This window comes from Cataglyphis hispanica, chromosome 13 (assembly GCF_021464435.1).
Source record: "Cataglyphis hispanica isolate Lineage 1 chromosome 13, ULB_Chis1_1.0, whole genome shotgun sequence".
NCBI classification, from domain to species: domain Eukaryota; kingdom Metazoa; phylum Arthropoda; class Insecta; order Hymenoptera; family Formicidae; genus Cataglyphis; species Cataglyphis hispanica.
In genome coordinates, this window is record NC_065966.1 from 1,523,559 (window position 1) to 1,549,098 (window position 25,540).

Genomic DNA, 25,540 nt, shown 5'->3' on the forward strand with positions numbered 1-25,540 from the left:
GAATAATGAAATGCCCGACGTGCAGGAAGCGCGATATCTCTCGAAAGTTCTAATTTTTCTATCGCATAAAAAAATCACGATGTTTTAAATTAATTTCTATCCGAAATGAAACTGTTTCTATAATTTACAGAGAAAAATATAAATTTTTTCAAATGTGCAACTAGTATGCACATTAGAAAATTACTTCAACGATTAACACGAGCACATAGTCTGATACTTGATATCAACGCATCGTTTATAACGGATTGCCGCTTTACTTGTCATCTGGTACGAGAATAAATTGATTTTGATTCATGTTTACAAGGTTGCACGTTTTCTCACAACGTTGTCAGGCGATATCAAAATGACTCGGATATCGATAAGTTATATGCTAATTTTATTACTGTCGTTATAAAATACGCGTGTGATATACGTTTTTCTGTCGCAAATTGAGATAAGCTGCGTTGCCACTTGTTACGCTTCGTCTAGCGTAATTAACGCCAATTAAAAAATCAATATTTATCGTGTAGCCGCGAAAAAAATTGCATAGTTGCTAGCGAGCAGGGAATTGCAGGCGATCGGTTAAAAGATTATGAATAATCTGTTAAGCGCATTGCTTTAAAATACATCTACGTTTTTAACAGTCATGAAAGTGCATGCTAATATATTTATATCCATCGAAAGATCTGTAATCATATCTATTAAAAATGATAGTTATTAAAAAAAAATTAATTAGATTTCTTCTCCATTTGATAAACAATTAAAAATTGTAAATTTAAGATCCCTAACATATTCCCCCAATAAATTGAGCCATGAAAAAAGAATCAATATTGAAAAATGGGTTCTGCATAAATTTTAGAAATTCTGACTTGTATACTAGGCTACAAATATATGTATGAAACTTTTACAACGTTATAAGTATTTGTAAACAAAGTCACAAGTCACGAGACAATCCACGCGTCTCATTATCAAAACAAATACAATTATATATGTATATTGACAGTTAGTTATACCTGTACTGAAATTTTCATGTTTCCCTTATCCTTGATAAATTAATATGCTATCTACAGTATGTATGTAGTTGGAAAATCAGATATTTAATTTATATCAATACTTAAATTACTATGCCGTCAAAATACTGTGATAATTCCAAGTTTTATCGCCAGTAACATAATATTTAATAGCTCGCGCGAATTTTTTTATTAATTCTTCCATTTATTGATCAAATCTGACATGATACGCAATGATATCTATTTTTCTTTCTTTGTAAAGATATTTTATCACAAATTTAAAGAACTAAATTCTAAGTTGAATATTATATTTCTATTTATTTATTTTAATTTATTTGGATTTTCAAACATGTTATTTTGATCTTAAAAAATATCAAAGCCTCTTATCAATGAATGAAAAATCCATCTTCTTTCAATGAAAAAGAATGGAAATTAACAAACGAGAGAGAAGTTTAATATAAGTGTAATAATAATAATATAAGTTTAGCATAATTAATCAAATTATTGATTCAAATAAAATACAGTTCCTGTCTCACTTTTTCTTCGATCAACCTTGAATTCGATCCGATCGATCACTATCCACTTATCATTAACCATGCAGCAGATTAACGCGATCACACGCACGTCACGTCGACTCGTGTGCGCGTATTCACGCACGATCCACGCATATACGAAAGCTTTAGACCCGCCTACACGGGGGTTCATTCGTGACCGCGATGGCCGCTATCGGTATCTTTGATTCAACGGTCGGAGCCAAGCACCGAAGGTGGAGACGCGTCTGCGCGTCTCCGGTGCCTCTCTCTTCCTACCGCGGTACCTTTATTCGCCGGGCTTAGTGCGACTCTCTTTCTCCGATGCGTTGACTATCATTTGATCCCCACTACAACGCCTTCCGATCTCCCCCTTTTTCGGACCTGCGCGCTTCTTTGTTTCTGCCTCTCTCTCTCTCTCTCTCGCAAACTCTCGTTGATCTTCTCCCTCTCCCTCCTTGTCACCCCACTCTCGACTTATGGTGTGTTTATTTTTGCATCCTGATTTAGTAAATTAAAAAAGAAATTGATTTTGTATTATGTCCTAATAAAAATATTTAAGAAATTCGAGAGATTTTTGATAAATATTTTGGAATTGAAATTTTTGATACTCTCGACTTATGGTGTGTTTATTTTTGCATCCTGATTTAGTAAATTAAAAAAGAAATTGATTTTGTATTATGTCCTAATAAAAATATTTAAGAAATTCGAGAGATTTTTGATAAATATTTTGGAATTGAAATTTTTGATACTCTCGACTTATGGTGTGTTTATTTTTGCATCCTGATTTAGTAAATTAAAAAAGAAATTGATTTTGTATTATGTCCTAATAAAAATATTTAAGAAATTCGAGAGATTTTTGATAAATATTTTGGAATTTAAAATTTTTGATATTCTCGACATAACATCTCTCATAATTTATAAAATAAAATTTGCGGAATAGGAAAATTGCGTGACAATAAATTGGAATCGATTAGAAAGTATGCGAATAATGTTTTCCTGCGCACTCTTCTTTTACGCAAATGCATCTCGGTATAACTTTTATCGCAGTTGTACATCGCGACTATAAATTACTTATCCATTCCCTTCGGAGGCTAGTTTCTGGAACCTATGGCGAAGGGCCGACTTGTAAAAGTACCGACTACGGCGGTTACTTTAGTTGTTCCCTTAGAGAACGGGTGTCTCAGACAATGGGATGACCGTGGGTGGCAAAGTGTATGAAAATTTAATATCTACCATCCTGTCGTCAGAGATATCTTATATCTAGGGACGCTTATATTTCATCAGGTATCGATATTCGCATTCACTCGATATCAAAATGTTACAGTATCAATATTATGTATCAATATAATTTATATTAAATATTATTGCAAATAAGAATTGCTGTTACATTAAGAGAAAAAGATCATATCTTTATCCTCGAGAGAAGTATCAATGATTTTGGCCTTTTTTATCAGAAGATAAAAATTTCTTACTCGTAATACAGATTGATGTAATAGAATTGACTAAATATCTCTTCCTCCTCTCAGATCGTCAGGTTGTTCCTCTCCTCAGGTTGCATTGCACTCATGAAAGAAAGCGATCATTAATCACGATTATGCGCGAATCGTTCGTAACGCGGTAATCTAAAAATAGACGCGCGAGATCCATTCGCGGATTCTAGATTCTGATCACGAATTAATACATTCTGATATATAATGCCTTTTCACGGCATTTATGAAATTAAAAATTAAGACGAATAGAATAGACGCGCGATCCTTTTATGGTACTCCCGAACTCCCAACACTCCCTTGGATACGCGATATTTTGCTCGAATTAATTAAAATACGAAAACACGGATATCGAACGGAAACTGTTTGGGTACTTGGCTTCCCCTTCGAGATAAATCTTCCGGATACTGAGACCTTCCACCAACATCAAGGTGTACCCAATGGGAGGATTTTATCGTGCAAAAATCTGATGCAAAATAAATAAAAGCTCCAAAAAAACAAGCACCAATCGCCACCAATATACTTCACTGCAAAATACGGTCTCAATTAAAATAAATTATAAAATATATTATTATGAATTTTGAAGTCAATCATACAAATTGATAATTGTGCGTAAAAAAAAATGTTACATTTCAAAGAAAGACATAGAGCGAATTGTGTCACATGAACAATTCGAATAATGATAAAAAACGCTATATAATAAAAACACATTAAGATGCTAAAACATTCTGAAATAAAAGAAAAAAAGTGAAATTAAATGCGTTTTCGTCTCATATCTTATGTTTAGCAGTGCATCCGCTTTATTTAAATTTCTCGACATAAATACGTTTCATGCACATCGAGCTCAAATGGAACGCGTAGATACGGTGCGGATATGCGCGTATTCTTAAAGAGATGCGTGTCCTGACAATGAGACTCGTGGGCGGTATAAGACTCGCGTACCGAAATGGACTCGGTGTGCGAAGAGAGATAAGGAAATGTCGCCATTTTCATTTCTAACAATATCGCGAGATAAATTCTTGACTCGCCGCGCTTGAATAACGCTAATAGTAAAATATCATCGTTAAATCCATATTGCATCATAAAATCGTATGAGCTTAACACGTGCGCGTAAATGGAAATTATCTTTCAGCTATAATTGTCAATTATCGCAAGTAATGCACTTATCGTATAGTATATACTTGCTTAATCATCTTATATCAATGCTATTTGCAATAATGTGAGAAATGAGAGAAAAGTTTAAATTAAAAGTTGTTAAATTAAATATTGTAGCGATAAGGAATATAATCGTACTTAATAAAATTTTAAAAATATTGCAATTTTAGAGATCCTAGTTAAAATCAATGAGAGCAAAGAAAAAAAATATTCGTCAGATTTATAAATAATTTATATAGCAAAACAAGATATTTCACATGTCACGTACAGACAAAGTTAATAACCTCGCGGTCAACGTTCTCATTGACATCACAGCATAAGCTTCACGCTTTGAAGTTTGAAAGGCACTTACTCGTGAATAAGTCGAAGGACTTCTAGTTCTTTTTCCGATTTGCGACCACGAAATCATTCAGGCAAGATAAAAGAGAGAGAGAGAGAGAGAGAGAGAGAGAGAGAGAGAGAGAGAGAGAGATCCCCGTCGGCGACCATGACGAGATTTTTTCACGACTATCCTTGGTCTCATGATCCCACGCCGCGATTGCTCATCGTCGTACATCCGACGGGATCTCAATGTGTTTATCGGTCAAAGGGATCATTAACATTATCTGCCGCGCAGTATGTATTATTACCACTTCCATATCATTACTCGTTTTTGTGTAACAATATATCTTCCCACGGTAGCAAAACGAGATTGCAGGCGGTAACCCTTTTATAGCGCGCAAAGTATTATCGCACCGTATTATCTAGTGTTGTCATCAACATCGCGATTGAAAAGATTACTTAAAATCAAAAGACATTGCTTGCATTTCAATAGTACGTAACTTGTACAAATTTGTCGCGCGAATCGGAGAAGCTTCCAGTGGTAAAAAGAGACAAGGAGGTTTCATTAATCTTGGAAAAAACATTCTTCGATTTTTGACAGATGCCGTGGTGGTAGCTCTCGGTGGGAGAGGATGTTCCACGGGGGCGGAAGTGGTGGGTACGGCGCAAGTTCCGATTACCAGCAGTCCCAGCAGCAGCAGCAGCAGCAGCAACAGCACGGCCAGCAGCTCCAGGCGCCCGTCTACGTTCCCTCGTCGAGGCCGGCGATCCCGTCCACGGCGGCGCAGTATCATTCCTTCCCCACCTCGCCCTCGCCTGCATGGTATGTAACGTATACATCAACATTTTTTATTTTTAAAAATCTCAAACGTATACTGTAAATAATTATCTAAGAATTCAGTCACATTTTTTTTCTGAATTTTCAGATCCGAAAGAAATTTCAGACAATCTGTCTTAATCAGGGTCTTCATTAAAATCATTTTTCTAAAAATTCATAAGAGCTTGTGTATCTATAAATTCAGACAATATTCTATCTGAAAATTCAGACACTTTGAAATTTTTTTACAATGTATATCTATAGCAGATTAACGTTCTTCTCGATTTTTTTCGAAGGGAGAAGACGGCGTCCTGGCAGCACGGAGTGGAGACATACGCGACGCATCACGCGCTCGCCGGTCACGCGAGTGGAACCGCGTCGACGATGGGTCCGCACGCCGGTCCGGGTCATCCGCACGCGGGACATCCGCACGCGGCGCATCCGCACTCGTCCCTCGCCGCGGCCGCACCGTTTTACGCGCAGAACGTCGCGATGATGTCCTCGTGGCGCGCCTACGACGGTGCCGGCTTCCAACGCGCCTCGCCTTATGGTGCGTATACCGTGCAAGGGCTCTTCGATATATTGTATTGTAAATATTCTACACCGCGAATTCTGTAAAATCGTTGACAAAGAGAAATGTCACATGGCCGCCTCTCGGCTTATATGATACCGGTATAGATATTTTTGGAATAGAAAATTTTTAATAATAATACCAACTGAAAAAATTATTTATATGTTATACGTAAAAGAATACCGCTATAATGCGGCTGAATTACATGAACCTTCAAGTCCATCGCATGAAAACGTATATCGCTTTTCGTTGGCGTGCATCACGCGTAAAGTCCCGATGATAAACAAAAGTTATGTGAACTGCCCGTATATGCCAGGGCGATAAGATACGTAGGCATGCAATTTCCTATGGCGCGACGATTAGTTTATCGAAACCGCAGACGATATCGCGAGCGAGCGCGACGATAACACGCGCGAGATGGTACCCGTGGAATTTTCAAGGGGACCATTTCTATACATGACGCGATTTAAAATCTCTTTGGTCCCAAACTATTCTCTTATTTACGAAAAAAATTCTCTAATAGCTAAATATACATACTCGCGTACAAATTTTCAAACGATACCTGAAATAAATCGAATTAACGCGCGCGTGAAAAGAAGCGTTTGATGCCGTATGATTAACACCGACTTCCTTGATAGCGCCGTTATGGAACAGAAAATGGGGGAGGGGGAAGTTGAGTGGTGGAAGGAAGGCATACTGAAGAACGGCCGAGAGAAAGAAACTACTTTCCTCGCGGATGCTGCTGTGCTCGCCGCCACGCACGCGGCGGGCCATGTGCGATGAATAAGTGATAGCGGCGCCTTTGAAGTTGGTCGGGTCGATGCCGCGGTCAAGTGTTTTACGGTAGTGGCGGCGAGGGAAATCGGTCCAGAGCGCGCGGATGCTGCTTTCTCCGAAAGGAAGTGCGAGAATCGCGTCCGTCGCACTGTCGGCTCTGTCTAACTTTAAATCCGCCGCGAGCATATCCTCGAGACTAGATAAAAGACGCAAGAGAGCGCCGGTCTTATCCTATCAGTCCGACGCGCCACTAAGACTATCCCCGATTTACGAGAAGGGCGAGTAGAATTAGAATGAAAAGCAGAGTCAATGATAGAGTTTACGTCGAATATAGAATAATATTTAAATTCTTTTTTGCAATTTTGACGCTCTCTTAAATTTCTTTCAATTTCAAATAAAAATTTCAGAGTCAGAGCTTGATAAAAAAAAGAAAAAAGAAAAGTCAATCGCGGTTAAGACTGTTTTACGGTAAATATATGAAATTAATTAATGATACTAACGTTAATCAATTGAAAATGATTGCAGACACCGCGATGGATTTTCAATTCGGTGAGGGTCGCGAGTGCGTGAATTGCGGCGCGATATCGACGCCGCTCTGGCGAAGGGACGGCACTGGCCATTATCTCTGCAACGCATGCGGACTTTATCATAAGATGAACGGCATGAACAGGCCGCTCATCAAGCCCTCGAAACGCCTGGTAAGTTCATCCATAAATGATCATACGAAATTTCATCAATATCCCACGCGTGTATTCACTTTTGTCAAGAGAGCTATTCTTTTACGCTAAAAAAAAAAGTAATGTGATAAAGTTATATATAGAGTGTCCACAAAACATCTGGCACCAAACTTTTGACTTTGAGAAAGAAATGAACAATCATATAGGCCTATCAAAATATATCTACAAATATCTTTTTATAAATATATTAGAAATATATTAGAAAAATTAGTTCGCTCATTTTTAATAGGATACACTAAAAAAAAAAAAATCTTTTCAATTCTTCTATACTTTGTTTAACAACGAATGTACCTCGAGAAGCATCAGCAAGTGCGTTACAAATGGGACAGATGTCGGAATTTCAGACCGCGACGAGGCGACTGGGGCTGTGCTGCACGAACTGCGGCACTCGCACTACGACGTTGTGGAGGCGCAACAACGAGGGCGAGCCGGTGTGCAACGCCTGCGGATTGTATTTCAAATTGCACGGGGTGAATAGGCCACTGGCGATGCGAAAGGACGGCATACAGACGAGGAAGAGGAAGCCGAAGAAGACTCCAGAACCGAATACCAGATCGTCTACGGGGGACCACGAAACCAGCGCCTCGACTACATCCTCTCCTTCCACAGGTCCGTAGAGATGTTACATTTTTTTCTCTGCGTATAACACAAAAATATATATATATCATATAAAATATAAATATATGTCTCTTATATACGTCATATCAAATATAAAAATATAAAATTCTAAAATATAGATAATAAATTTTATATTCATCTAACTTTTAATATAAATAAAAATTTTAGGTATAATTCATCCCTCATTTGCCTTCTAATATTAAATTAAAATTATTACATGCTAATAAAATTAGTTATTCATATTTCTTATATTTATTAGATAAATAATATGTGTATAATATGAATGGCCATCATTCGATATCTCATTTAACACAATTATTTTGCGATTATGTCTTAGATTTAAAGAACAATCAGCAGCAACAACATCAGAGCGAGTCAAAGTCATCGGGCTCGTCTACATCGATCGATAGACCCGTTTACCTTGGACATACATCTCTTCTCGCCACCGGAAGTACCGGTATACCTGCTGTGAAAACGGAACCGCGAAGCTGCGATGGCGTCGTTGGCCAGCCGTATTCATCTTACTATCAGCATCCGCATCAACTCGCCACCACGAGCGAGCATCAGCAGCAGAGCTATTACGCCACCCAGGAAACGTCCTATCATCATCAGCATCATGTCACCACTACGGCGAAATTACTCGCATCCTCGTAATTGTTTAGCGATCAAAGTTCGCTTCCTGGAATCGTCTCGGCAAATGAATTCGAACGCATTGAGCGACGAAGAGAAGACTTTTCCGCAACGCGGACTAGCCAAGTATTCGCTGACAAGCTTACGTCACGAAGTTTGTGGTGGTGAACCTAAGATTGAAGATTGAATGGAATGATCTGACTTGAACTAATCTATTAAAAGAGAGAATAAAAAAGTTAACGATTAAGACAAATGGAAGGATTTTTCTATAATAATACGCAGGACTAGTCAATGACGGACGCGCAAATTGTTTTAAAATTAGAAAACCTTTTTTCGAACATTGTGAACTCAGGAGGAGAATGTATTATTCCTCGAAAAAGTATATATATAAAACTTTCCAAAAGAATGGTTACATCATGTACAAAAAGCTATGCGGATGCTTTGATGTCCGATGAAACGATTCGAGGAGAGATTAAATATCATGGATGTGTCTTAAAGATTTCGATTTTAAGCGTGTCATTAACAGACATATATGTTCTAATCAGGAGGAGAATTGGATCTCTAGTCAATGACAGGGATTATAAAAAAATTATTTGAAGGACGACGATATTAAAAATCACTCCGCGCTAATTTAACTATAAAATGAGACGCAGCACATTTACATATTTTATTACGCGCTTCTTGCGTTCATTCGCAATACCCGACACACGTGTAAATAGCTGAGTTATAATAAAATAATATAATTAATGCGAGAGAGTGCTTCCTGATTTGACAAAAGCGCAAAGATATACGACTATTTTTCAGTTTTCTAATCGAACAGTAGTATATCTCGATTTATATATTGACGATTAGATGAAAAAGATGCCTCCATTATTTAAATGTCGAAATAGTTTCTTCAACTTACTTACGCCGATTATTCAACATAGTTCCTCCTTCGTTACACAATAAATGCGCGCTGCATGCACTATCCACAGAGTACTTAATTGTAAATAATCCCCAATAATAAACTTTATCGCAATGTTAGAAATAGATCTTTTTCAATCTCAGTAACTCTTTATCGTTTTATTTAATACTAAAGTGAAACTGAATCAGGATAGTTGCTTATATCTTTCCATTTTTGACAAAAATATATCATCCTGTTTAAATTATTTTCTTTGAATATTCAAAAGTTTATCCTATCTATCGACAATGATAAACATTGAATTATAAAGTCATAAGGAAAAAGTGAAACAGAGGCGAAATCGATTTTTCGAGATACAATAATGTTATGAGACTCGTAATAATAATCCTTGCACAAATACAATAACGATTTCACTTTGAAAGATAAAAAGAAGAAGCCTGATGAGCCATTCTTATAATTTATTGACTCGCGTAGCCCGAAGGGCTGCCACGGTTTCCTTAAGCATACGTTTAGTTAATCAAGAGAATGTGAATCTTTGTGTATAGTTCCTCTATAACTTACTTTTGCGACGCGCAATAAATAATTTTATCCACTTAAGACGAGGAAAGCTGCGTTTCTTTCCGAACTGGGGAAAGAGAAAATCTATTTGAAATAAACTCGCGAAAAGTTAATGAAAAGTATAAATCACAATTACGATGTACTTCTACAGTTGTGATTAAAATTTCTGCAAATTGTCCACACATGTGAGCTTTTTATATATGGACAAATAAATTATTGAAGCAATATGGCAGTGCTATAATTACATAATACGCAATTAATGGTGATATTTCTTCGAAGGCAAACGAGGACACTCAATTATTTATATGTATCCGAAAGTTAGAAGCATAACTTTAAACGACTTTGTACAATAACGCACGTAATATTATTTGTAAAATCCAATGCGTTTCTGACATATCTTTTTAATTGTATTGCTGATAAATAAAAGAAAATAAAATTATACCACCTTGTTGATTAAATTTCGAGACAAATTATAATAATACTGGAGAAATAGGAGATTGGGTTGTGGATTTTTATTTAGCATATTTTTATATACCCACATCAAACGAGAATATTGTAAATCGAGAAAAAAAAGAATATTTTTTTTTTTCAATAAAAAGATTGTGTGTATCTCTTACCTTTGAAGAGTAGACTACTAAATATATCAGGGCGTTTCTTTTTCTTCCAAATAAATTTCGGACAATTATAATAAAGCGTCGGCTTCTTTTCCATCGTATATGACGTCGATGGATTGAATAAAGTCGTTTCCTCGCGTCTATCTTGAAATAATAATTTTACGATCGAACAATAATCGGTTACGCTCGACCAGTCCACTGCAAATATTATCCTTCCGCGTTCTGACGTTCGAAGTGACACATCGAACAAATCCAACTCATCCCCAAGTTTGTTTCCACCACCATTGCGAGTTAAACCTCCCTCGGACAGGGGAGCGTCTTCCACACGTCGTTCCGAAAGAGTTTCTCTTCGCTCGCGAGCCTGATCGCGCACGATCGCTCGTTGCGATCATCACGCGACTCTCACATTCCGTCGAAATCAGGCCAGATTGCTATTCTGCAGTTTCTCGAATCTGTTGCAGTGTAATATAAAAAAAAATGGGTAAATATTCAATCACAGACAAAGATAACATATTATATTTTGATAGCACAAATGCACAAGTCCAATATAAATAACGTTTTTATAATGAAAGTCAATTGTAAATAGTTGTGAAAAATTCGCAAATTAAAATCTCGGTATTCCTGGAATTCCTATCTGATGAACGATAATATTTTTTGCGACAGGAAGAACTCTGCCCACGCCGGTGTCTTGCAAAGTGTGCGGTGATCGATCATACGGTAAACATTACGGTGTTTATTGCTGCGATGGTTGCTCGTGTTTCTTCAAGAGATCTGTGCGTCGCGGCGCCTTGTTTACCTGCACAAGTCTGTATACGTATTTTTAACAAAAGTAAAATATGCCGCGTGTCAATATCACCTAGTATGCATATCATAGAATTTGATCGAAATATAAAATATATATACATGCATATATCATAATCGAATCTGTAATTATTCAGATAGCGATGGCTCTTGCACCGTTGACAAAGCTAGACGAAATTGGTGTCCGCATTGCCGTCTAAAAAAATGCTTCTCCGTTGGCATGAATACAGCAGGTAAGTAGAAAAAAAAAACCAATATTTTTTATACACTCTGGTATGCACTTGGCTAGAGAAATCAAGTTTCCGTTTTAAGATTGACATGCAACAATAATAATTTCATACATTATATATATATATATATATATATATATATATATATATATATATATATTATATTCGTTTAAAAATTAATACATGTCATCATTTGTCTGCAAAATAAAAATTTTAATTAAAATCTTTTTTTCCAAAAAAATTTTATAAATAATAATTTATATGCATTTATTTTCAACCGAGAATCGATCTTTATTATTTATTATTTTTCCGTGCCGAATAACATTAAATCGATGATGTGTTGTGCATACAAAATCTCAGACAAAACATAAAATCACCGCCGACAAGTAGGCACAGTAAGGTCGAGCAGGTGCTAACGAACTCAACGAGATGCAAACAATGGCGTATGCTAGACACGTGCCTCTTCACCCTTAACCGCTATCTGAAAAAATTAATTGACAGCGGGCTTGCAACAAGACAATCCATGTCAATCTAATGTTTTTTTTTTGTATAGTCTTGTGTTATATGTTGTGTATTTCAATACAATTTAAACTTTAACGTTCAGAAATAAAACATTCAAGAATTTTAAGAAAAATATTAAATCAGTTATATAAGTAAATCAACACAGGATGCGATAGTTGTCTTTCTAGTCAACTTTTTCCGGATTTAGTCTTATAAATAATATAGTGGTAGCCATTGCGATAACGTGTCATGTGAAACGACATCGAGTGTCAACTCCGGTGGTCAGCTCTTAAGTACACAAAGCCTGTACGCTGTGATCGGAGAATTAAAGCAATCCCGCTAAAATTGTTCGACTACATCATTGTTACGTGCGCCTTCGTATCGATTATAACGAAGGCGTGCAAGTAAAACGTAACGAAATAAAAGAATCAATAAATATATTTCACGGATGAATCCTCATTATTTTATAAAAGAATAGTACATAATATTTGAATAATTTAAACATTCATATTTTAATCTCGAATCTGTTGCCATAAAGTATATAAAAAAAAAATTGGTAAATATCTTTTTCTCTATAAATGAAAATAACATGTTGTTTTGATAATATAAGTCTTATAAGTGCACGAGCAACGTAACAAAAGTCAGTCGTAAATAATTATGCAATTTAAAAAACAAAATTTTAGTATTTTCATAAAACATTCAGAAATATTTAACATCCATCCGAAAAGTTGTATCTTTACAAGATATTTGTTTATTTTATTTCTCTCTTTCGAAAGCAATTATAATAATTGTTGCGGCAAAAAATCAGTTTTTTTTTAACACAACAATTATTTACGAGAGATAATGTTAAACTCTTAAAGCATATATTTTTACAGCGGTACAGGAGGAACGAGGACCTCGCGTTCGAAGTAACGTACTCTCAAATCCGCATAATTCTAGTCTCACCTGGAAGCCTACAGTCGATTCATCGACGACTCTTTGTGCACGCTTTAACAATTCCGAGATATACTTGCCCTTTAAAAATCCTGCACTGAACAACACTTTAATGATGAAGACATTACACGAGTCTGAAACTGGAGAGAATATATTCTTACCTGTTATGTCACGTCATATACAACCGACAAGAATTATATCGCCTGGTAATATTTTTTTTTCGTTAAATATGTAATATATTTAATTCGCAGCAGATACTTTATGAAACCTTTTAACCGCTTATTGAAAAAATTATTAATAAAATATAAAAGATAAAGCTTAATTAATTTTTCCCTTCCCAAAATTGAATTGAGTTTAGTAGTTTCAGAGAAAACTTGATTTTTGAATGCATTGCAATCGTTGCACGATTTATATTTTATTGTTGGACAATAAATCGAATGGATTTTATTAGGCACAGCTATACAGTACGAAATATCTGCGCAAATATTTCTGGCGGCTGTTCGAAGTGCACGTCGACACCGAGACTTCTTAATGCTGAACGTGGAGGAACAAAATAAAATTCTCCGTCATGGATGGTCCGCTCTCTTCGTTCTACGCGCGGCCACGTGGCCGATCGATCTGATGAACATACGAGGACAAGATACGACGAATAACGACGGTGCGACAGCATGCTTGACCGCGGCGCGCACCGCGATTGCAAAACTGCAACTCGATGATGTCGAATTATGCATTTTGGATACATTCGCGCTGTGTCGTCCTGGTAAGAAAAATCACATGCCCATCATGCACATCTCGGGTCGAGATTTTTCTCCTACCTCTTTAATTTGACAGCTATCTTGATACTTTATTTAAACAGTCATCATCGCTCTATTTTGAAACTAATTTGATCTACAATTTTGCTAAAAATTCTTCTTTTGATTTCTTAAATAGAAAACTATTTGTTTATTATTCTATTTGATATATAAAGTAGGCTCAATTTTTATACAGGATAAGCCCAAACGTTCCGGCCAGACTTTGAGAAACAAAAAGTTTCTTTAGAGATTTTTAAGGAACTATTTTTCGACTCATATATAACTTTTTGTTTAGAATTAATATTCCTATAAAATCCTATAAAATTAAAGAAAATGGGAGCAAAATTTTGACTCAAGTTTCAATATGTTGACAATAAAAATACGTTACAGTGTGTATATCATTTTAAAATTGCAGAGATTACCAATACCACCAATAGTTTCCGCGTAATGTCACAAGCGCGAGATAACGCCGTAGAGGCATTAATACTACATCTTCGACATCGTGATGATCGCGATAACAAATTGGCCAAGATTCTATTTGTCCTACCTATTCTTACCGGATGCTGCCCTCGGGAATTGGCCGGGGAATTATTCGCGCCGATTATCGGCGATGCAGATCTAGAAAGAGTCATCGCGTCTGTGCGATAAGTTCACTGTAACAATGAAATACTTAAAATATGTATTGTAATCGCATTCCTCATCAGAAAGAGATGCAAGAAATTAAGTAGATATTAATTTATACGATATAATTCATTAAGAATATGTATGCATAAATGTATCGACTAATAAAATATATCACATATAAAAATATTATAGCAAAGAGAAAAAAATGCTTCTTTTCTGTAACAATGATTCAATTCTTTGAATGATTCTTTGCGTAACAATGATTTAATTTCGACGCGATATTGAATTCCTTCGCGATCTTAAATCGCTATAAATCATCGCTATTTGGTAAACTAACGCCATATACACGCATTCTCCCGATGCAAAATTTTACATTCCGCACAGAGGTCTCTGCGAAGGCAGTCAGAAGTTCATATTGTGCGGATTAAAAAAATTAAAGTTTCTGAGTAGATTAAGATCGACTGTCGAGGTCGGTGTGATGAATAAATTGTTTTTCGAATAAGTAATGAAAATTCATCGAGAATTCCAATAATGTTTACTTTACTTTTCATCGCCGCCGTCGTAGCAATAGGTGCAAGTAAGTATTGCTGCAAAACTCAAGATATATAAAAAAAATATTCAAACAATAAATTTAACATTAAAATAATATAAAATATATAAATAAAATATATAAATATATAAATAAATTCCCTGCAATTCCTTTTAATAAATATATAAAATAAATGAATAATAAATTCTAGTCACATCCTCGATGGAAGTGCAATATCAGGTACATGGAACAAGTAAGAAATTAAATTTTTTTCGATCTTTCTTCCTTTTCACATAAGGTAATATCTCATATAATATCATATCTACAGGAGCCGATTGGAACACTGCAATATTTGAGAAACATTGTACATATTCTAGAAACTAATTATTTAACATTCTTATAGCTATTTTTCAACATAATATAATCCCGTTATCATATATAAACTGCCTTTTTAAGTAAATAATTATTTTAAAAAGGTAAAAGCGAGCCTCAATCGATGGTTGAATATTACGATTTGAACGAAACGCAATATCTTTTCTTCTCTCAACAAGTGACTTGGGACGAAGCGCGAGTGCTGTGTAGTTATTACAATGGAAAGCTCGCCATCCTAGATACCTTGGAAAAAGCCGCAAAAATTGCAGAGTTGATGGCGGATTCTAACATTGGTGCGATTCGATGCTACACATAACATCCTACCATACAAATATTCCGTAAAATATATCGTCTCTATTAAAACAAATTATACGCGATTATTCGGAATCAGAAATCAAGAAAGATTCGTGGCTCGGCGGACGACGTCTGGGAAATACGTGGTCATGGATGTACGATCACGTTGAATCGCAGAAAAACAAGGAGATACCTGTGCAACCAAATATAGAGGATTATCCGCCATGGGCCAGGGAACCATCACGACCGATGAAAAGTTGTCTGGCGATAGATCGTCGCTCTCATTCTCATCCCAATTTTATCGACCTAGATTGTCGTCGGCAACGGTCATTTATCTGCGAAAAGAGTAAAATGAGTTCTATTTCCTATGTGTTTTTATTTCAAATATATCCTTATTCCGAAAAGTATTGATTGAACGTTAAAATGTTTCAATTATCTGTCGATAGAACGCGAAGAGGGAGTCGGAAAACCTATACCTTCCAAGTGGGTGCAGATACAACGACGCACGTATATCTTTTATCATGCCAGATTTACCTGGGAAGAGGCCGCGGTATATTGCCGTTTATTAGGCGCCAGATTAGCTATTCTGAGCAATTCTGATGTCATTGAGATTCTCGCCAATGTTATGACAAAGGCACGGCCAGGTAAAAGAATTGCGTCGAATAATGATTTTACTATAGAAAAAATTTTCAAGCCTAAAAGAAATTAATCGTCAACTAAAATCTCATTTTACGTATTAAGATTTCGAGAATGTCTGGATCGGGGCGCATTATACCCATGGTCAATGGATATGGTTGTCCACGGGTATGAGCATAGTCTTCAACGGACGAAAACGGATACCCGCCGTGGCGATCCGGTAGGTCCGAGAGAAACGACGGATGTCTGCTCTTCGATCGTCACATAGATAACATACCGAGTTTCATCGAGGCGCGATGCGACCGCAAGCGCGACTTCATATGTGAGGAATGTACGTTATGTACTATAGATATATTAACGGCTTACTCTGTTTATTGATAATCGCGATGATAAGATCGAACGCGTTTAATAACGCCGTTGAATGCAAACCTCAGTTTCATTCGTGAGAAAATATTACATAGCATAATCGCGTCCTAAAGATCATTCACATCCTTGACATTTATTTTAGATCCGAAAGACGAGTTCAATGATTGGCTAAATGAGCCTACAAAGTTCACGTACAATAATAGCATCTACATCATTTATCCGATGGAAAAGACTTGGCAAGAGAGCAATGCATTTTGTAATAAACGGGGTAGCGTGCTAGCTCAGATGAATGACATGAACATCACTAATCTGATCGTTGAAGCGATGAGCGATCATCCTAAAGGTATACTATCGATATAACTACACAATACGAATTAAAATAATATCCTATTTTTTATTTTCACTTTATTTCCTAATTAAGTTGAAAATCGTCTGTCAATTGTTCATATTATATATTAATATGAAGCATAGTTTACTTGATTTTAAAACTGTGTTAGATAGAAAATCGAAAGATTAAAATATTAGAACTGACAGTGATTTATTTCGCGTATATAATTGCATTCCCTCCCTTCATTACTTATACAGATATATCTCATGTTTGGATCGGAGGAAATTTGATCAAAAAGAACAAGTGGCAATGGACACAAAGCGGTCGTAGGATCGCGAATAAGAAGGACTCCTTCGGATTTCCACCCTGGACGAACATGAACGACGAACAGCTCGATCGTTATATCGGTCGCCCGGCGGCCTGCCTAAATCTGGACCGTAGCGATCACGTAAAACCGCATTTTTACGGTCTCGATTGCAATAACAAACAACCGTTCGTCTGCAAAATAAGTACGAAAAAAAAACCGTGTTGCGAAAAGGATCGTAGTTTTTTTTTCACGCGAACGAACGCGACGTAACGAGACACGCGTCACATTTCAGCGTGCAATATAGTACCACCTGTAAATAACGGCAGCTGGATATGCGAAGACACGCTGAAAGGCAAACGCTGCGAATTACGCTGCGACGAAGGATTTATGATGATGGGAATGAAAAAGATATTCTGCACGCATCGACACGGATGGAGCACCGTGGAAAACTGGCTCGAAGTCCCGTTCTGTATCGGTAACGAACAATTTTCAGAGATTGGCGAACTCTAAAAATTAAAAAAAAAAAAAATTAACTATTAACAATTCGTATAAATTATTCGATTATATCTTGCGCACATGTCTTAAAGATAAATTTCACGTTCATTGCAAAATATTTCGTGTAAGATTGAAAATATATCTTGTAGTATCGAAAGATTATGCGAAACGAATGGTAAGATCGTTGGATCACGATCTACAAAGAAGCGCCGGTTACTTTTTCATTGTGAATCATGCAAATGAAAAAATGCAATCGTTAGCATTGCGCTTTATAGAACAAATTCTAAACATCTTTCCGTAAGTATCGATGTATTAATTATATTCATTTGATATATGCTGTGTTATATCGTATAAACAGAAAAGATATTTTTCTTATAAATCATCTATGTATAATCTGAACATATTTATCATGTTTTAGAATGAATTATAATCTCAAAATGGGAATGCATAGCATGACTCCACCGATTCAATTGTCATTCAATCAAACTGACACTTGTGCGGCATTACAAACGATTAATTCCGTCAGAAAACAATCGAACGCAGTGGGCAACTCTCGCCAATTGCATTCTAAAATCTGGAATCAACAATTGGCGATGCATAAAGGAAGAAAAATCGTGATATGTATGTAAATAAATATACGTACGTAAATAAATCAAATGGGAAAACGATACATCTTTTATATACATTAATTTAATATAATTTATTATATTTACCTCATAGTCATTATCATCGACGCGATCAAAATGTACCAATATGTAGAAATTCTCGCTCACATGAAGACTGTTGGCAATCGTATTGTTGCGATCGGTTTAGAAGATAACTGGGAGTTCTTACTTCCTCTGGCTTCTATCGGCTTCGATCGTCATAAAAATCTTTACCTATTCAACGACGAAAATTTGACACAATTATTAAAGAATTGCATAGTGAGTAAAATTATGTGAGATTTACTCAACTTTAAAATATACTTTCGCTTTTAGATTAATTTAACATATTATATTTTACAATTCACAATGTTATATACGCGAAATAATCGATAATCTCTTAGTCGAATAGAAATAATTATTCATCTTTTTCACAGGTTTCAAGAAGAGGACACTACAATGTAAGAAAAATTACATCAAATATTAATTGAATAATTTCAAAATAATTTACGATTTCCTAGCTTTGATATCTCACGATTTTAGGTCCAAATAGAGAAACTGATCTTATCAATATACATTCTGAAAAGAAAAATAGCACTGCAATACATCGTACTACTTCGAGCGAATTCGATCAAAATCAGGATAAGTCACAAGAACAGGTGCTAATATACATATATTTAAGAAAGATTTTCATACGCATTTTATTAATAATAATTATATTGACTATAATTAACCGCTGATTTTTTTAAATTATATGCAGGTAACATCTGAAAAGGAGAATTCAAAGGATCAAGATTTAAAATCAGAAACAAAATCACCATCGAAGGATAATGGTAAATGTAGATTCTTTTTCGTTTACACCATCATAGATTATAGCTCTGAAATAATTTATACATATATTTCAACATTTTTATTTTACAGATTCGACCGATGATACCATCATTGCAATGGATGAAGATATTTAAAATCCTTAAGACGTTGAACAACTTGTCTTATATAACAGTTCTAAAAAAAAGATACATTTCCTAGTAATATACAAATATATATGCACCATACTATTTCGTCTACATGCACGCAGACTTATAGATTGTGTAATGCACATTTTAAAAAATATCTATCCAACTTTTGTTTTCTTTGGCACTTTATTAATGCAAATATATAACAATTTACGAAATAATATATACAGAGTCTTATGATAATATGGCATATTGAATGGTAAATATAATTATTCTTGTGAAAACGATATGTCACAATAATAAACACACCATTAGAAATCTCACATGAACGTCGCCTTATATATAATGGATTTTCGTCTTTCCCAAACGGGCATAAGATTTATAGGCACACATTATCGACATCATTGAGTAAGACACAGTGGTATGAAATCAGAATAATAAATACCATTCGACATCTTCAACGAGAATATAATAAATAAATTTAATAATGATAAATTGAGACATTACCAGATAGTTGATTCTGTTATACTTTTGCATAGATTTTAAACTTCTGCATTGAATAAAAGAAATATCGTTTGAATGAAAAACTAACAATCAACAAAATTATAATCATTCTAATGAGGTTCCATAGATCATAATTAACAATATAATAAATTAAAAAACGATGATATAATATCTGAGAAATGCAATTTCCTGTATTATATTACACAAAAATATACATAATATATGAACTATCGCATATCTTACCTTGCTGTATACTATTAATCAATCGTAAATAAATATTAATAGAAAAATTTAGATAATTATAGCACACAAGAATATAAATATATCCGAGTTGCTAGATATGAGTTGATATTTTAAATAGCAATTATAATATGCAAGTTTAATAATTTGTCGTAATATAAAATCTTGCCAGAAATAAAATTTCTCAGCTTGCATTATATAGAAATTTGTTTCGTGACTTTTTTTTAATTTACAAACAAAGGAATGAAGAAATCTCTTATTAAATATATTATTGCACCTCGAAACATAAATTATTTGCACATACAAATGTACAAATTCTAATAAACAATGTAATACATGATAGCAATTATTATCATCAAAGATGAGATGAAATATATCATAATTAACTAACGAGCATTATAAAAAAATCATTAAAAACATTAATGAACCTAAATATCTTATACTTAACAAAGTAAAGACAAAATGCTGCAAGATTTTGCAATATGCAGACAGGCACCATCATTATATAGATAGAATATTATATGCTATATCAATGCCTTCAAGAATCATTTTAAGTAATTCTTACAAAAATTGATTTGTTAATATATTATATAACTTAATATGGAAGTATAACGAAGTTTGAGGTTGCTTGTATGCCTTAATAACTTTAAATTAACTGATCTTAATCAGTAGTATTTCTTTTTGTACTTACGATATCTCTCCACCTCGGACTGCCTCCGTAACTGATTTATAAGATCCGTTGGTACATACCATAACTTGTCGACATTATTAAGTAGAGCTTCCGTTACCTGACAGCATATGGCAGCCATGTTTACTTGAGCAGTCAGATCGGTGTGGTCCCGAGGATGAATATAACGGGGTGGAAATAGCGATGGTGCCACTATCATCGCCACATTGTGTATTGACATTTTATTTGACGCCTGATTTTCAATGATCAGTTTCAAAAAATTCAATAATGCCTCTAAAGTACTTCGATGTTCGACAGGTAGCAATAGCACCAGCAGATTAAGAGAGTATACCAAGTCATTGGGATTTTTCACACCTATGTATAAAATTGTATAAAAAATATAATAAATTATTTTTTTAGATTTTTCTTTAATGTACACATAAAATAAATAATCTGTGCTAACCATGACTTTGATAGAAAGCATCAATCAATTCCACAGTGAGAAGAGGTTGCGGCAAGTCGCGTAATAATTTTTTCAAAACAGCTGATAAATCATGACATGGAGTACATTTAAACAATTTGTCCATATCTTTTGGCTTACAATAAAAATCTGTTTCTAGCTCTGTACAAATAATCTCCACCTGAAAAATTAATGATATGTAAATACTTATTATTAAATATTTTAATTAATAATTATTTTTCCATAAGAAATACTTTCTCTCTTACTTTCTGCTTGTGGCCTCCGACACGAAGAATACCTTCTTCTTTTACTCCACGTTTTGTCAATTCATTAAGAATCTTTTGAAACACTAATGGTATGTTATTTTCTTCACTTGTTAATTGACTATCCCTGAGCAATAGTGTCGATAACGAAACGCCAAACAAATTTCCAGCTACAAATATAAATAGACATATAACAAGACAGTTTGTGTACAAAAAGGATGAAAATATGCTTACTAGATATTACGTACTTTTTCTCCGCCGTTTATTGGGTTTTCGTCTCGTGAGTGGTATATTATATTTATCGAAAATTGCCGTGAGCTCAAGCCACAAAAGGGGTTGCAACCTTGTAAGATCTCGTTGCGATAATAATTCTACATCTTGCCGAGCATAATCGTCATCAGTTACAAGATTGTCGGAAGACCATTGAGATTTGGCTTCATTGGTTCTGCACATTTCTTCGAAACTAAGATGACCGTGCGACGATGTGCGACTTAATGGACGAGCTATTAGGTTTTCATTCGCCGGTCTAGTCAAGCCATATAAACTGCTGTGACTTCGAGTTACTGTTGCATGACTTCCCGCACTTCGTCTAAGATAATATATTATTGATAACAATTGGAAGAATGTTTTGATAAGATTAAATAAGTAATTGTTTTAAAATTACCGAAGAGTCGATTCCTTTGGTGCGGCCAATTTTCTAACCGATTCAGTATCTATGTGTATTGCATTTGCATGTTCTACATCGCTGAGATCATCATTATTATGTCTGTGAACTGGTCTGGTAATGTGTATTGTTCCTAATCTATGATAGCCAGTCAGCTGAATCCCTTCTGTGCAATATAATACACAATATTTTAAATACCAGAATATACTATTGATTATTTTTAAATTATTAAATACAGTAAAAGTAATATATACCAGAATCATTTGCGACATCCCCTCGCGACCAATTGCCGGTCCGCCGGAATATCTCTTGTACAGGTGCAGCAGGAGTTGGAGTAGACACTTGTACAGAGTTGAGAACTGTTTGTGGAGCACTTGGTGTTCTACGAACCATTGCTTTTCCCTCATTTGACGTTCGATGGAATATGGATACAAAACTCGGAACACTAGCGCTTTAAACAATTAAAAATAAATAATATACTGCAAAGAAAATAAAAAAGATGTTAATTATATTAAACATTGTAATACTTACTTTTGATGTGCATTTTCAATGACATTAACTGTCGGAGGTGAAGGAGGTGATGCATTTTCTGGTGTAGCGCCTGGAATAGAATCCAACGAATCAGGAGTAGCGCTACGTGATCGTGTACCGGTACTGGATACCTTTAAATATAAATGTATTTAACAGATAATATTTACAATATTTTTAATAATATAACAATATCTTTTTAAATAAATTATAAGCATAAAATATTTTTGATATTAATTAAAAAAAATTATTTTAAAAATTAAAGATGTGTAATTTAATATTTTGTATTTAACATACCTCTACATCTTTAAAGACATCTCTAATGTCCGGTTTACGAACACGCTGGCGCTGATTGAATCGTTGCTTAACCGTATGATTAAGCGATCTCACGCGACGTTTTACAGCTTCTGCCTGAGCTCGTGATAGAGGTCGTAAAACTGCGCCTAATTCCTCTGGTTGTACTTCTCTGCCTGCTTTCCACGCCTCTGTCAACTGTCCTAAACCTGCTGCGCGTAACCATTCAGCTTCTTCTTCCCCTTCTGTAAAGAAAATATACAAAATTATTCACTCTATATATTCTAAATATAATATGATATATTACAGAATATAACTTCTCTTAAAATATCTCTTATATAAAAACCCTTTTGATGTCTTTGAATATATGACTAAATATATTATTATAATAATACAAACCATCATAACTACGAGGACTGCATTCTTCCTCTAAATAATCATCCAACATTTTTGTCTCCTCTATCATTTTCTGATATTCCTCCCAGTATTCGAGTAGGTGATTATCACCTCCTGCGTAGGTGGCACCATGTCCTCTATCCATGTTTCCGTTGTTCTTTCTCTTTTTATATTATTCACCAACTCTAAAGAATCTTTAGGAACATATAACAATTTCTGACAATGTGTTCCTATTTTGATACCTAAAAAGATTGTATTAATCATATCATAAGCTTTGTTCCATTTATATCTTATTCTTTCTTACCCTAATCTTGAATGATTCAGAGAGATAACATTAAGATCAATATAGGTAAATGATATTTCAAATATGAAATTATCTCTATCATGAGTAACAGAGTCTAGGAATTGCATAAACAAAAAATTGTATTGTTTAATATATGTGTAATTTGTTTACAGTTATTACTAATCATACAATAAATATTCTATAAGACGCTATAAGATAATTTTGATAAATCTTTCAAAATACTTTAAGTATAATAACTTGCAGATAAAAAAAAATGTTTAAGATAAATGTTCCTAATTTTTTATATCTTCAATTTTTTGTTTGTTATTGATTTAACAAATAGTTTTAACATATTATATACGTAATTTTACTTTTTAAGAGGTATTAGAGACAAATATTGATATCATTTTCAATATCAAAATTTAAAGTTTTAAAAACAAGACAAATCAAATACAAAATTTATACCGAAGAAATTTTTACCGAGCATTCATTTTCAAAGTAGCTGAAGAATACGAAGCAATAATTCACGATAGAAAATTTTTCTCGAATGAAATGTCGAATGTCGTTTCATCACATTCCACAAAACAGAGAAACTAAGCAAACTTGAATAAAGTCGCACGCACGTACGTATGTATACATAACTCTTTCACACAGGTGTGATTTCCAACGCGCTCGTAAACAGCCAACGTTTCTCCTCATACGTATAATCGAATATATGCGTAAAAATGTGATAAGTGCGAAGTCGTCTGTAATTTATTCGTAACGCACCGTCTCTCTCTCTTTCGAATAATAAGAGGCATACTTTAGCGGCGCGTCTTGTGTACGCGCGTGCATGTAAACACGCAGCTTCACAATTATACGACGCACACATATATGTATATATATATATATATATATATATATATATATATATGTATGTATATATAACAAAATGTATCTTACGCGGCAAAACGCAAAACAACACGAAATATATATAGCCGTTTACGAGCGCATATATCGCGAAACATAACCCAATTCGTCGTTGCAACTTACATCACACTGCTGACACTGTAACGCCTTTTTCATGAATGGGATACGCGCGTCGCGAGCGGAATTTCTTTGCAGGGAGCACTCAATGACGTGTGCAGGCTCATCTTGTATTCCGAGATATAGCAGAGTGTGATTTAAACGGTACGAGAGAAAGAGATAGAGGACGGAGAGAGAGAGAGAGAGAGGACGAACCGCTGCTGCGCGAATGACACACGCTCTTTTAATCCACAGCGAAGAGATCCGCTCGCCCGTTCACGCGAGACGCGAGACTCGAATGCAATTTTTCGAGGCTAGCCGCTTCCCAGAAGTCCTTAATGTATTCCACGCGCGACCACGCATCACGCGGCGGGGGCGGGAATACGCGACGCGATCGTGCACTCTTGTTCACGAGACACGCTCACGCGCCTCTAATCGGTTGCTGCATGTTTCTCCTAGCGCGCACAAACACATGGCAACAAAAAAGTTGTACGAACGCGTTTATCCGCAACCTGCTACGCACTCACACATATACGCATCATATATACATATATACACATGAGTTGTGTGTACGCCATTTTTGCTCAGTCCCGAGTGACACCTGCGCCGCGGCAATTTCAGGGTTGACGCCATCTTCCGTATTGCTAGAGCAGAGAAGTGGTCGAATTTTTTGATGCCATTGTCGAAACTTATTTTTTGCCTAATAACTAATAATAACACCAAT

General features: G+C 35.1%; 4 protein-coding genes across 9 annotated transcripts in view; 3 read left to right on the plus strand and 1 right to left on the minus strand.

Moving 5' to 3' along the window:
- LOC126853870 (GATA-binding factor A-like) overlaps positions 1-10,552 on the plus strand; it is a 43,297-nt gene extending 32,745 nt beyond the window's left edge. For 2 of the 3 annotated variants that reach the window (XM_050599974.1, XM_050599973.1), the window contains exons 2-6: positions 5,087-5,308; positions 5,599-5,852; positions 7,176-7,348; positions 7,717-7,996; positions 8,343-10,552. In XM_050599974.1, coding sequence (XP_050455931.1) covers positions 5,118-5,308; positions 5,599-5,852; positions 7,176-7,348; positions 7,717-7,996; positions 8,343-8,659 — 1,215 coding nt within the window. In that variant the 5' untranslated portion in view covers positions 5,087-5,117 and the 3' untranslated portion in view covers positions 8,660-10,552. The remainder of the gene's footprint in view (positions 1-5,086; positions 5,309-5,598; positions 5,853-7,175; positions 7,349-7,716; positions 7,997-8,342) is intronic. The other variant, XM_050599975.1, reaches the window with a different exon arrangement.
- A 633-nt stretch (positions 10,553-11,185) lies between these two features.
- LOC126854078 (nuclear receptor subfamily 2 group E member 1) lies at positions 11,186-14,654 on the plus strand. Its single transcript, XM_050600479.1, has 6 exons — positions 11,186-11,189; positions 11,372-11,512; positions 11,647-11,742; positions 13,116-13,379; positions 13,625-13,933; positions 14,380-14,654. The coding sequence occupies exons 1-6, from the start codon at positions 11,186-11,188 to the stop codon at positions 14,610-14,612; spliced, it is 1,047 nt and encodes a 348-aa protein (XP_050456436.1). The 3' UTR covers positions 14,613-14,654.
- Positions 14,655-15,119: 465 nt separating this feature from the next.
- On the plus strand, positions 15,120-18,931 carry LOC126854079 (macrophage mannose receptor 1-like). Its single transcript, XM_050600480.1, is given in 12 exon segments — positions 15,120-15,165; positions 15,594-15,782; positions 15,881-16,129; positions 16,230-16,427; positions 16,525-16,597; positions 16,599-16,750; positions 16,928-17,128; positions 17,371-17,622; positions 17,713-17,895; positions 18,065-18,212; positions 18,334-18,536; positions 18,636-18,931. Coding segments are annotated over 12 exon segments (2,115 nt in total). The 3' UTR covers positions 18,857-18,931.
- A 748-nt stretch (positions 18,932-19,679) lies between these two features.
- Positions 19,680-25,449, minus strand: LOC126853861 (rho GTPase-activating protein conundrum). Of its 4 annotated transcripts, none has more exons than XM_050599955.1 (10): positions 24,844-25,449; positions 23,532-23,722; positions 23,136-23,377; positions 22,842-22,972; positions 22,565-22,761; positions 22,311-22,476; positions 21,895-22,235; positions 21,650-21,816; positions 21,387-21,564; positions 19,680-21,298 (listed from the first exon to the last, which is right to left on the minus strand). In XM_050599955.1, exons 2-10 carry the CDS (start codon positions 23,671-23,673, stop codon positions 20,922-20,924), a joined length of 1,941 nt encoding a protein of 646 aa, XP_050455912.1. In that variant the 5' UTR covers positions 23,674-23,722; positions 24,844-25,449; the 3' UTR covers positions 19,680-20,921. The 4 variants fall into 4 exon arrangements, with proteins under 4 accessions (XP_050455912.1, XP_050455910.1, XP_050455913.1 ...); XM_050599953.1 differs by having other exon boundaries at positions 23,532-23,770; XM_050599956.1 differs by lacking the exon at positions 24,844-25,449 and adding an exon at positions 24,439-24,557 and having other exon boundaries at positions 23,532-23,770.
- Positions 25,450-25,540: the final 91 nt, after the last annotated feature.